The sequence below is a fragment of the Glandiceps talaboti genome, chromosome 7 (genome assembly GCF_964340395.1).
Source record: "Glandiceps talaboti chromosome 7, keGlaTala1.1, whole genome shotgun sequence".
NCBI lineage: Eukaryota > Metazoa > Hemichordata > Enteropneusta > Spengelidae > Glandiceps > Glandiceps talaboti.
The window spans coordinates 9308055-9322319 of NC_135555.1; the positions used below are offsets into that span (position 1 = coordinate 9308055).

The 14265-nt window shown below is 36.6% G+C and overlaps 1 protein-coding gene across 1 annotated transcript in view; it reads right to left on the minus strand.

Annotated features, from left to right (window-relative positions):
- LOC144437364 (G patch domain-containing protein 1-like) overlaps window positions 1-10946 on the minus strand; it is a 46905-nt gene extending 35959 nt beyond the window's left edge. The window contains exons 1-12 of the mRNA XM_078126288.1: window positions 10826-10946; window positions 9511-9642; window positions 8745-8830; window positions 8324-8469; window positions 7842-7930; window positions 7264-7520; window positions 6404-6539; window positions 6081-6163; window positions 5134-5287; window positions 4122-4379; window positions 3558-3733; window positions 2818-2945 (exon numbers count right to left, since the gene is read on the minus strand). Coding sequence (XP_077982414.1) covers window positions 2818-2945; window positions 3558-3733; window positions 4122-4379; window positions 5134-5287; window positions 6081-6163; window positions 6404-6539; window positions 7264-7520; window positions 7842-7930; window positions 8324-8469; window positions 8745-8830; window positions 9511-9642; window positions 10826-10889 — 1709 coding nt within the window. The 5' untranslated portion in view covers window positions 10890-10946. The remainder of the gene's footprint in view (window positions 1-2817; window positions 2946-3557; window positions 3734-4121; window positions 4380-5133; window positions 5288-6080; window positions 6164-6403; window positions 6540-7263; window positions 7521-7841; window positions 7931-8323; window positions 8470-8744; window positions 8831-9510; window positions 9643-10825) is intronic.
- Between the last annotated feature and the right edge of the window lie 3319 nt (window positions 10947-14265).

Sequence of the window (14265 nt, forward strand, 5' to 3'; positions counted from 1 at the left end):
ATACACTCAAAAATATAAATATACGGCGACATGTGATATACAGGTGTTGCAAAGAGGGTCAAAGTTTTCTGACCATGCAATGGCCGTCACTACTGACATGCCTTGCCTTTATATAGACTTCTTTTCAGAGACTACCTTTGTACCATTTTAATTTGGAGTATCTCTATGAAAAGTGCCACATTGAAGTCTTTCAAATGTTTGATGTGTCCATGTTGGTATAATAGCAAACTGATAAAGCTTGAGCCAAGTTTGGTTAGCTCAATAATTTTTCTTAAAAACGAAAACAGGGAAAAAGTCACCAGTAAAAATGGTGACGATTACATATCCTTGTAAAATACCTTAAATACTACTTGGTTGTCTACCCTGGCATTTGCACTTTTCAAAGATAGAGCTGACTTTGTGACCTTTAACCTGGACAAGTCCCAAAGCTAGGGTAGTGGGTCCATGACATATGAGTCATCATCTATCTATCACAAGTTAATGTGACAAATGGACACTTCTACACAAATCTCCAACAATGGTGGTTCCTTGGGTTGAATTCTTTGCTTGCAAAGTATGTGGCCTGAAGACATCTTTCAGATGATATTAAGCCTACAAAGGCAATGCTATTCTAGTGCTCATTGGAGGGTATCAAAATCTTTCTGGTAATAGCTTACAGCAGTTGCCATGGTAATATAGGAGATTATCTCTATTAATGTTTATGGAAAAGTATACTGTAAAAAGTTTACTCTTGAAAGGATTAGACTGTGTTTATGACACTGAGGCTGTCGCATACTGTCGTTACAGTTTCAACTTTGACAGAATTTGTACGTGCAGAAACTGTGAAAATTGAAGAGATCACGACCTGATCTCAGTCATGCTTGAAACTATAGAAATATCCAATACTGTATCAGGATGAAATATTTGTGTACACTGTCACATGTACTTTAGGAGAGACAAGGAAAGTAGGGTAAAAACAAGTCCCCTGGGACGAGGTCTGTGTGATCTTCAAAACAGATTGGTACAGTGATATTGAAAGTGTGTGCATGCACTTTTTTTTAACATGTGCATCACTACATTAATATGGTAGAGGTACTGTAGTGCAAACTAGTAGAGATGACAAAATACATATACAGTAACAACATAGCCTAAGGTGAAGATCCAATACTTTCAAATGTAGCTTGACCTGACAATATGTGTTTTTATGCTCTACTTCAACTCATTACCACTACATACTACTGCATTGTGAATACAGCAAAGGATGCAATCAACTCTCTGCATGCTACACTTCTCTTATGTACTATTATCTGGAAATACACACAACACAAAGAAACATGGTATCAATTTCACCACAGTCAATTATCAGAATACAATTGAGAGTCCACTTACATCAGTAATAGAAAAGAGGCATAGACCACACTACATGTAGGTATGTCAGCAGTGTAGGACACCACCTCTAGAGGGCACCCTTACCTGCTTGAAATACATACCATACAATGTAACATGTATCAATTTCACCACAACCAACTATCAGTATACCATTGAGAGTCCACTTAGATCAGTAATTGAAAATAAAGGCATAGACTGCACTACGTACATCAGCAGTGTATAAAACACCACCCCATGAGAGCATCCTTACCTACAGTGTGCCCTCTCATGATAGCCAAATTTTGTCAAACTGGGATTTCTTGTGAGTCACCACATAGTAAGAGATAGGGGAACATCAAATATTGGTGCGTCACTAGAAATCGTGTGTCAGTGGCATGCCAAATTGGCTGAGAGGGCTCACTGCTTACCTACTAGAAATACACACAATGAACTATGGTATCCATAACTGTTGCTGCATATTGAATATATAGAATTATGTTTGCATGTGAAATAAATGTATAGACCACAATATGTATGTCTCACTCAGCAGATTACAACACTGCCTCATGAGGGTGTCCTTACCTACATTTGTACTACTTCTAGAAATGCACACAATACACTGAACTATGGTATCTATTTCATCAAAGCAAACTGTTTCAGCATAGTTGACTATCAGTCCACACTGATTATGGATAAACATGCAAATCAAAGGTGCCTCATATCAACAGTAACTCATACTGACAATCTAACTGACAGTGTCCCATGGGAATGTTTTTATCTATTCATACACCACACATAAATTACACCAATGCCAACCATTGACATTCAACTTAGATCATGAATAGAACTAAAGGAACAATTTCCTTTGACTATTCAATGCAATCTAAAGAAGCAATGCTCTTTGACACTTGTTGTCTTGAACAGACCATTGAATGTATTGATATCCAAGGACAGAAAAGACAATGTTCAAGGGGATGCAAGGTAAACACTCTCACATTCTGATTGGTCAACGGGCCTGCAGTGTTTTTCAAGTAACCAGTCTTTTTTTTTACCTTGTGTATTCCATGATTGGAAGTGGCACCATGTCAACAAAGTTCAAAAGGTACTAGGTTAGACCTTTTACAAAAGTGGAAACAGAGCTTTCAGCTAACTAAGAATAGACACAAACTAAAACTATGGTTGCTACATGTTGATATAAGCTTCACTGAATGAATTTTGGTTTAATCATACTCACAGCAGGGTGGCATTTCTCATGACTTACATGATCTTATAGTGTAGATTTAGGGACTCCCAGTGTATACACTATCGTGATTACACGGTGATTACATCTGTACAACAAACTGGTCACTACTATCATTTAATATTGTTATCTGCCACATTGAACAATACTTTAGATGGTGTCTATCATAGTAAGCTGAAAGTCTGGTTTCAATGGTAGTATATACTAGATTGTAATATTTTGATACTCACCCTGGATATGGATCAGGTACATTAAATCTCTTACATAGTAATCTGTCTGGATGCCAGTCAAATACGTCTCTGGTAAGCTTTCCAAACATCTTCATTTGAGCTGCCTTCATCTGATCATTTTTATCTCCCTAGAGATGAGAAAGAGTAGATCTTTTCCTGTGATATGGCATATTTCGGTTATCATAAAGACAAAAGATTTCATAGTTTGACCACTAGGAGTGCTGTTTACAGGTAGCTATTGGATCAAAAGTGAAGGCAATGAAAATGAAGGCTTTGAAAAAAAAATCAGTACTTCACAGGATTTCATGGCAAAAGTTTGTTGTATTCTCAATCAGTGAAAACATTCTGTTAACTTTGTTTTAGACCACATATTTTAGGACTTCACATGGAGTTGATTTATCCCCATGTTTTTGACTGCTTCACAACTCACGTCATGTTTTTTTTAAAAACTATATCTTGTTGACTGTTTCATGTACTACCATGTCATTTCAACCCTCATTTATTTTTCCTTACATGGAGCCGCCACCCTCTTCTGATACCTCTTTTGAAAATAATTACAAGATTGGTAACTGAAATTTGGTGAATGGCACAAATGCTCGGCACATATGTCCATAGTTGTGATGTCAAACGACCAGGGTATAAATCCCATATTTTTTGTGAGAACAAGTTCAACTTAACTTGTGTGTGGTATAACAGTCTATGCTAAAGAGATATGGGAAAAGCTCAGTTTCTTAACTTACCCCTTCTTGTTCTGGTACTGTAACCATCTCTGTATCATCACTGTATTTGGCACTAGTAAATCTAGCTGCTATCATACTACTTAGTGGTTTATACAGGCTAGCAGCACGTGCAAACTCTTCCTTTTCATGTTCCCTCTCCCATTCCGTCATACTGCCAGATGGTATACTATCAGATTCTGGAAATACATATCACTTTCAATGTTTTACTTTCTTACATTCCATGCATGCTTGCAGTGGTGTCTGAGGCATCGGTGATCTTTCTAAAGGTTGCTTGTTTGGAAAGGAGGATTTTTGCTAATAGACCAAAGGTGTGAATATAGTTTTATGGAAGAAAGATGCAAAGCAAGACCTTTATCATGCTATTATTGGTTTTGTTAACATATACATATACTGTGGAAGTCAACTTGTTCATGTACAATCAAAATGATAGCAACTACCACCACATAGTTGATGTCTTCAAATGTCAGTCAATTCTACTGATTTCGATGACCAAGTACATCTTTCCTGCTCTCACTGCCAAGATCATCAAGTGAGTGAAATATTTTCAACAGACACTAAACTTACCTTTTCTACCTGATTTTCTCCTTTCTAAATATTCTTCATATCTCTTCTGCTTTGCAGGGTCTTTGGCAAATGGTTTGAAGTCACCTACACTACCAGAGAATAAAGGTGTATTTGATGCAGGGGTGGTGGTGACTGTACTTGTTGCTGTGGGTTGGGATGTTGGTGTGTCACTAAATTTACTAGATGTCAATCTATTTTGAGCTGTCTTCATTTTCTCCTTGTCTTCCTTGGACATCATATCAAACACTGATGATGGTCCTACAATGGCAAAATTATCAGAGATAACATTGGATTCCTTTCTCTTACATAATACATAACATTTTCTTGATGGCCAGCCTCACCTGTAAACTAAGGAAAGACCATAAGTGGCTTGTGACATGGCTATTGTTCCAGGCTATAACAACTTAATCAAAAAGTGCAATCCATATCAAAGATGAGAAAATAGTATAACGACTTTAGAGAAATTATACTTGATAATACTATAATATACAGAAGTATATTTGAATTTAAATAACAGACTTTCAGCAAATATGCATGATATGAGCTTGGGATAATATATGTGACATGATATGGCGGATCCCAATGTCTATGATGTGCATGCGTTAAATTAATATCAACATATCACAGAATGTTTTCAATGTTGAAGACATACAAATTATCATTTTATTGATATGTGTGTGTGTGTGTGTGTGTGTGTGTGTGTGTGTGTGTGTGTGTGTGTGTGTGTGTGTGTGTGTGTGTGTGTGTGTCAATCATTATGCAAACAATTAGCCACCATCCTTGCAATCTATTAACTTGAGGTGAACATTCAACACTGAACCCAGAAATGATCAACTTTCATAATAATCAGATTCCTGGCTAAATGTAATTCCCCAATAATTAATCACGATCATTTACAAGACCTCACTGGTGGAATAATATGTAAAAGACTTCACGACTTGCACATTCAAACAGTAAGAAGTTTGACAAACTACAGTCAAATACTTGAATTATTTGTACAGAATTGTCCCACCTGGCAACTGGGCTTCTCCAAGAATGGAACCTCTCTGGGCGGCACTGAGTGAAAATCGACCTGTTGATATTGTACTCTGACTGGGAGGTTGTTGGGTCACATCAAAATTGTGAAAAGGTTTGAAGTTTGGTGGCAAGGGAGGAGCTGAAAAGACCTTTGAAGATACAAGAAAATATCATTTTTAGCTTGACAAAGTAAAAGTATATAGTTGAACTAAGTTTTTCATAAATTTGATTATGTCGGATTTCATGTAGACCATTCTATCCATGTACACATAGCTTTACAACTGAATAAACTGATGTTGTTCACAAAATGAAGTTTTCTATTTTATTGTTACTATACAAGGACAACTTTTTACTACAAAAAGTGATTTACCTGATGAGTGAGTGAGTGAGAGAGTGAGTGAGAGAGTGAGTGAGTGAGTGAGTGAGAGAGTGAGTATGGGTGTGTGTGTGTGTGTGTGTGTGTGTGAGTGAGCAGGGGTGGTGGTTGAGTGAGTGAGTGAGTGAGTGAGTGACTGAGCGAGTGAGTGAGTGAGTGAGCAAGTGAGACACTTGATGAAAGGGTGAGTGAGCCAGTGAGAGTGAGTAAGTGATTTAGCCAGTGAATGACAGTGAGAGTGAGAGTGAGCGAGTGAGTGAGTGAGTGAGTGAGTGAGAGAGTGCAAGCCAGGAATGAGAGTGAATGAACAAGTAAATATTGGTACATCAATGGTTGACTCAATGAATGAATGAATGAATAAATTTGCTATCCTAAAATTACAGAAATTCTAATAATGCAGACTTTGAAATTTTGACAAAAAACTGGTTCTGTGGATCATTTCATAAATCACAAGTATTTAGTGCAGTTATGCCGAGTGAATGATAGAGAGAGAGAGCAAAAGCCTAAACAAGACTACCAGTATACCTATTGGGGTACTTAAAAATGAGCAAATTGACTGTTTTTACCTTATTTGCTGGTTTTGGTTTGTCTGAGAGTTGAAATCCTTCTAACACAGTACCAAGATATCTAGTATCATCTTGACCAGACCCTAGAACAAAGCACCGTACTGCTGGTTTAATAATTATAATATGCCTAATTCTGGGTTGATGGGGGCACAATCATGATTCAAATTTGCCCAAGGATTTTAGCCATTCAGGAACAAAATAGCAGAGATGATTGAGCCTTGGACCAACAACAAACAGCGTTTCTTTGTGATGCAATGTTCAACATCCTAATCACTTTTCCTGTGGACAAGGCTTTATTTTATTTCTAACACATGTTTTTATACCTTTCTTTTGTTTTGGTGCTGTCCATCCAAAGTTCTTAGTTGGATCTTTCCCTCCCAATGCAATGTCATAGTTAGACATATTATCTTGTGCATAGATATCATCATCATCATCTTCAAAAGCACCAACACCAAATGCCTGGAATGTTAAACAAAACTCAAACTAATATATCATATGTTTTTCTCATGAATATATGAAAAATCTCAAGATTCCGGACAGGTACAAATATTCAATGCCAACTGGACTACCCTTTATGTGGAGAGATTTAAATATTACTTTTTCAGCTGAGACATTCAATTGCTTGCCATCAAAAACAGTCACAATCAGGGATGTAGGTAATTGTAAAAGTAGCAGGTAAAGTGAAAACAGTAGGTGGTCATACGTACATGGGAAAACTAGGAATTTGCCCAACAATGGATATATAGTGGTTGAAATTTTAAACCCAAATTCCCCAAAATTATGGCGTAGCAAGTTGTTGGTAAGTTACTATACTGGCCCTTATCTACATACCTGACAATCACTTCATATTTTAAACCACAAGATTGATATTTAAACATTGGACAATGAAGGATGGGTACAATTGTCAATTTACAGTGTGATATTTATATTTATAGTCAAGTTTGAGAAGTGCTTTTTTGGGGGGGCAAATATTTTACTGCCATAACTTTGATCTATCTACTTTTTTATTTTGTTTTTAACTTTCTAGACTATAATTACATCTTACATTCAGATAGTCCGTAAGATTCGACGTGTTGTGCCACACCTATCAGCCAGCATCCAGACAAGACTAATATGGGCTGAACAACATGTAATATGTCACAGTCTAACATTCAGATAGCCATTATTTAGATATATTACTTACCCTTCCTGAGATGCCTTTTCTACTGGTTTTACCAGCTGGGTCAAACAGGGTGAAAGGTTGTTCATCTCTACCTCCCTGTAATATAGCAGTTCTTGGATCAATTCCCTGATATCCAATACCATGCACATCATCCTTGGGTTTAAACAGGAAGTTTTCCACGTCTTTAGGAGCAAAATAATGCCCTATGGCATAAACATCATCATCTGATGAATTGTCCTCACAAACAGGTCTAGCAGCACAACCATATATCTTGGTTCCTATTTAGAAAGGTTTACAAACAGAGCATATGAAGATAACAATAGGAATTGTTTAATTTCTTTCTACTTGTATTTGTCTTTAAGAAGATAGGTGATCAATTTGGAGACACTTAGATATCACACAAATATCTCTTCTTTGAAACAAAATAGTTATGTATCAGTTGTTTTGTGTGAGATGTTCCATGCTTATTTTTGACTGAATGTTAAACCATAGATAGCAACAAACTTCTTGCAATCCTTGAAGGTTACACCTACATGGTAGTATAAAGCAGTGCTGATGGAGAGTTTTTTACTTATTGTCAATAAAACCCTATTACTGACCTTTTGTTGTTTTCCTTTTCACCCTAGGTCCAATCCCTTGTCCTTCCTTCCATCCCATCTTACGCAAAAGACGTACACCCATAGGGATCCTGAAAAACATTCAACACACAAAAAATGTTTCTATTGGTATGTTTTGATGGTAAGAAATTCAACATCATAGATTATAGACAAACCTTCAAGGGCAACACGGCACAATTAGAGAGATTTTCATACGAAATTAATCTTTCAGATAGATTTATTAAATTTATTAAATAAGTTTGTCTCATTCATGGATGTGTATTAGAAAGAGAGATTTTCATACGAAATTAATCTTTCAGATAGATTTATTAAATAAGTTTGTCGCATTCATGGATGTGTATTACAAAGAAATAACCTAATCTGAGGCAAATTTCATAGTATGTATAAATTTCAAGATAGTTGATACTTTGATCAACACCATCAGTAAAATTCAATAAATTATGTAAATCCAAAATTATACTAACCTAGGTGGTAGGATCAACTCTGCTAATGGATCAGTTCCTGGTATGACACCACTGGAGGGCGCTGCTCTCTTTTGACGATTATCACTTGCAAGAAATTCATCAGTTGTTGTTATTTTCTTTGGCGCAATTCCAAATTCTCCAAGATCCTAATCAGAATGTAAAAATAACAAGATTTAGTTCTGTCTCAAGAAAATGTAGAGAAAATATACTTTTCAAAGATGTGGTACTTCTAGTAAGTTCTACAATTATGTGTAAATTTAAAGTAGATGTGAAGGAAGAATATTGATGTTTACCAAGTTTGCTGAGATACTGAAGATTCTACTACCCCTATGGTGTCTCAGTAAAACAAAATATATTTACATGTATATGAAAAGAATATGAAAATGCCCTTCCCCCGGTATTCATAAAATAGTCTTCTAACCTCATCATCCATAAACTCTTCAGGTCTCTGCTGAGATTGACCTGTTCTGGATTGTCTTGAGGAAACAAATGTAGAAGGTGTCCATCCTGTCAAGAAAGAAAGATGCAATATTCAGTGTTGCAAAAAGATATAAAAGTATGAAATCGCTTACAATTTGTTAACTCGTGACCAAATGTAAAACATGATACTGCTATATCACACTATATCGATATCTGACTGGGGCTTGAAGAATGTAAAATGTTCTTGTTACCATACCGGTACTTTAATTTACAGCATGTAATGTATGGGACTTTGACAGTGAATTGTACATAGTTGGGTATCAATTTGGAAATCGAGTACTTTTAAACTTCTGAAGTAGTTGAATACTTGCAAGCTAATTCCTAATATATAGAAGGTATATAGGCAAATTCTGATCCTATGCTGTTTTAAACATCCTCTAAAATCAGATCGTCCATGTAATGCATTGAGTATGTGTTGATGTCAAAGGTGGTTGGTTGAGAGTCAATATCAAACCAGTATGTTAATTCCTCCCAAAGTTTATCATACAAATAAAATTTAATGTCATGCACTTGACACACCATCTGATTTATTCATAAAACTATCATGTTGTACGCATATTTCTTTGTCTATTTCATTTGCTATAATCAACATAAATATTTCCCTAGACACAAGGTACAACCATAGACAGTGGAGGGGAGAGTACAACTTATCTGTACATGGTCTGAGAAGTCTACATATCATTATTGTTGACAACGTTGTATGTTACCTTCTTTGCTGCCAGCAGTGTTATAGTATCCAGCTGAAAAGCCTCCAGTGAAAGCTCCATGAAATCTTCTTCGACCTTGCTTGTCATGAACTGTTTGATCTTCAATGTTGATTGGCTTCTTTCTGGGGGCATCTGAATGAAAATACCATATAACAGAAACATATACTATCATCAGAAGCAACAATTTTTTTTTTAGCATAAATGATATTTGGTGCAGAAAAAAAATGTGACTATCTTTTGCAACCTTCTTGAGTTCACCAAAAATTTATACTAATGCAGAGTCCTATGCACAGTGGTTGTCACTGCTGTCACTTGGAAAATGGAGCCATAACTTCTAGTTAGTCAAATTGTTTACATACATTATGGAATTGTTAGTGTATCGCAATTAAGGATACTGACTTTTTATATGGTGTTTAATGACTGACCAGCACTCACTTGAGGCTGGGGAGACCCTGGAAATGGGTAATGTAGTAACTTTTCTCTTGCTCTCACCTCAGACCACTAAATAGGGACATCCAATTTTATATTCCACAAAGTTATCACTGCAATTATGCTATGATTGCATGTGTGTAAAGCATAGAATATCAAATACATGGCTATCAGCTTAGCCCATAACGTAGTCTCTAGGGGGGAATGACTTTCCCCTGCTCATAGTCCTGGAAACAACTATCCTACACGAAACAACTGACTTCACACTGCCAAACAACAGATAATATTAGGTGCGAATGGGGCTGTTTATCTTTATCCCTGTTTTTGTTTGGTGGTCTGAGCTCTGAGAGGCTGTTTTTGTTTGTCTGAGCTCTGAGAGGCTATGTTTTTGTTTGGTGGTCTGAGCTCCAAGAGGCTATATTTTTGTTTGGTGGTCTGAGCTCCGAGAATCTAATATGCATGGGTGTCATTATTGGTTTGCAAAAAGTCACTCTAATAGACCATTGACCCTACTTTCGTGTAGACCATAGATCACAGATGCTGGAGAAAGACTCCAGTCTACGCTCAGAACATGGGTGAATATATATACTTGAAATTCAACGTAATACTAATTTGTAGCAGATATCACTAGCTCTTGATGTCTTTAACATTTGGTCCATGCTTAGATCTAGAGAGAATTACGACCATTTGTTATCGGATAAGTATGCCGATGTCATCGTCGACCTCTACAGATCTGAAACAGTTCTGTAGCAAGTGTTTGCAGACATGATTGACAGACAACACTTCACTTGTCGTCTGCACGTACGTTAGTCGTAAGTCATCATGTGATACCTGATACCTGAATCATTGTATACGTGAGAAACTACATTGAAAGTACGTTTGCTACCTTCTTCAATGGGCTTGAGTGGAGTTCCGTATGGGGCTAACTCTTCATCGGAATCGTCGTCCATGGTGCACTGCTGACGCTTTCCTTGCAGATGTGTTTCGTATCGTTTGTTGTGTTTCTTCTTTACCTCATCTTTCAGTAGACTACCGTTGAGGGCGTTAACGTACCAAAACAGTTTACATTTTCATTCAAACTTCATTTTATTCAATAAAGTGTTGTCCAGTGAAAGAAAACGCAATATTCTCACTATGTTACGAACTGACGCAGGTTTACCTAAAGCACTAACTTTGAACACTTCAAGAAATAACTGATACCCACAATGCACTATACACCCAATATGGCGACGTACAGGTTTGACGTGACCGTCACCTGACTCGTGAGAAAGTTGCACAATTTCAGTGTACTTCTCGGCCGAATTCAAGTAGCACTCGTTTATGAAGAATTGTTTTGTAGGAAACAGTAAATGATCATGCCTGGGGACGATAATATAATTGCAACTGGTGGTCAGATCGATGGTAAGTTTTTTCGCCAGACTACTTAATTGTCGTGACAGACGAAACCGGAACCTCCCCTTTTCTCTTATTGTAATTCACGTCTACCTCTCAAAAGTATACTATTTCTATTTTGAGTTTTGAAATGCATTTTCTCGAACTAAAATCTTGTAATTCCATTCTTGTTATCCAAATTTTGTAATATTTTGTTAGCGCTGTAAGCTGTGTAGGTAATATTTGGTCATGCAGCGTCTAGACTTTGCGAACATGACCATGTCGGAGTGAGGAATACCGATGTTCTTTTGTTTACACCGGCGTAGATAGGAAGGTCATGAACCGAGACGAGTGTGTCCGTAATGCAATCCTTAGGTGTTATTGACTTCTCTGTGACGTTTATATTGAGGTATCATAAAAGGCCGCAAGTCGCATGACTATGTGCAAGCAACAGCGCACCCAAGCACCAGTGGTGGAATACATGTTTATGTACACTGGTTTTATTAACGGTTGTCTCGTGCCCAATGGTATTCTTACCAATTAATCATTACAACGGAGATCTATGTGACCAGCTACCAGTACTACGCTATGTAAATATGACATGGATCATGTTAAATATTAGTTGTGGGACAGACTTGTGTCATCTTCATGGATATGTTGAGTAAAAGCAATGCTTCCAGGAACTGATGGATGATAGTGAAATTATCATCAGCAACACTGAACCTGACTGCAACACACAACTACATGTAGTAGATGACTTTGATATACTGTTATTCATGGATGGGGAAGACACTCTAACAAGTATCTACAACAACATTGATAGCGACACAGATAGCGGACATGAAAGCCTTCTACCGTCTCCTACTTCTCCAGAAATGTCATTTTCACATCGGAAGCAGACTGATGGTAAACAAATAAATATTCTAAAACGAAAGCATGTCATGTTTTTTAAACATATCGTCACCTGTTTTGGTCACCTGCTGCATTAAGATCAATCTGGGTCACTGTGTGAGATCCTAACTAGGTCAAACGCTAAAAGTACAAAAACAAGTGTAGTCTGCATTGTAGCACTGAAACAAGTAATATATCATGTTACAATGTTTGATTTTTTTGTTTTGGTGTTTTCTAACGATATGCAAGTCAAGCACGCAGTCAAGCAATCCATGAAGTGTTCACTTTTTAAGGTGTTTACAATGCTTTTCAAATGCAGTAAATTATTCCAAGGCCTTCCGACAGACAAGGCCTGCATTGTGAAGCCAACACACCTAGCTTTTATCATGTACTCAACTTAGTGACACCTTTGACCCCAAAATTCACAAAGCCATCATTCTCCACAACAACAGTGTGATCATGAAGTGCAAAAAAAAATATCTCATGATAGGATCCGTAGACAGCAAAACTCTCTTATATGAAATCATGGGCTTGCAGTTATATGGATATGTACATGTCAATGTACATTTTGCACAGTTAGATATAAAACAAGATAACCTGTTAATAAATCATACTTTAAATTTAGACTGAAAACAGTTTAAAAGAAACATGCTATTTTTTGAGAGTGGAAATTTATGAATTTAGTTATTGAGAGTAATTTTGCCTGCAAGTCTTACAATTTAAAGGTAAATTGTCAGCCAGTGGTAACTCTATTTTTTTATTTACAATTTATATATTGGTAACATAGTTGTCCTATGGTAATAGATGTGTGATAAATGTATTGTTGTTAAATATTTGAAGGCTGTGTCTGTGTAGGATATTTACTTTCACTTCCAGACTAATCAATGAGGCACCTCCTGTTTCATTTCCAGTAATGATACCAGATTTGAAACATGTCGAAAACATGCTTATTGTGACTGCATGACCAAAGTTTATATTTCTACTGAAGAGCAATGTTTTGACTTTTCCGATCGACAAGTGTTGTCAAACTTCCTGTTTTGCTTGTGCTACCTCCCGACAGTGTTGGAAACATAGTTATGAAATTATATGAAAGTACATTTCATGTCAAATGAAATCCTAAAGAAAAACAATTTCAATCAATCAATCACCCTAAGTATCAAAACAGAACATGATGTGTGAGATGAGACACACATACATATTACAGTAAATGTTACCTGTAGTATTGTACTCACTGAAGCATATAACACCGTAAAACCATCACCTGCTCTTTGCAACTCTCAAAACTGGTATTTAATTCGTGCATAATTGGAATGAAAGGTGATAATTTAGTATGTTGAGAGCACCCCTATTATGCCATAAACTTCAGCTTAGTATTATTTATAATGCTAGAAAATGAATTGTCATGTCACCCAAGGTATGTGCAAGGCGTGTTCCAGCTCTCCACTTGTGACTTCAATAGTTGTAGTTGGACTGATTCTTCTAACAAGAACACTATCATATCATATGTGCAGATGTTTAATTCATACTGGAATAGTGTAGTCAGGTTTTTTTGTAAATATTTTTACTCGCGTAAAAAACATTATAACCTCAGCTTGTGCCACGTAAGCAAAAGAAACTAAAGATACAGATGCACTTCAGAAAGCACAGTATTACTAATAGGCACATGAGGGTTGCTTCACAATTCATTGACCCTTCACCTAGAGTGTATATAAATAGGGAAGGACTTGTAGGTTCATAAATCAAGACCCTTCTAATAACCCCTATCGGTAAGTTACAATTGATTGCTGTCAATGGTAGGAATTTGATTGGTATGTTATATCCTCTATGCACCAAAGCACAATTGATGTTTTCAGGTATTTAAAAGTTTTAGTGCTCTTTCTCCCAACTTGTACTTAGTTGTGTACAAACAAATACCCCCAAGGGAGAAAGAGGATGAACTTGTTATATGTAGGTGGTTCAAATGTGTGTTTTGAATTTGAATTGATAACTGTGTATGCTATATTTCCATGTCATCATTGACTTCCTAACCTTCCTTACTAGTATGTATTGAATTCACATTTAATG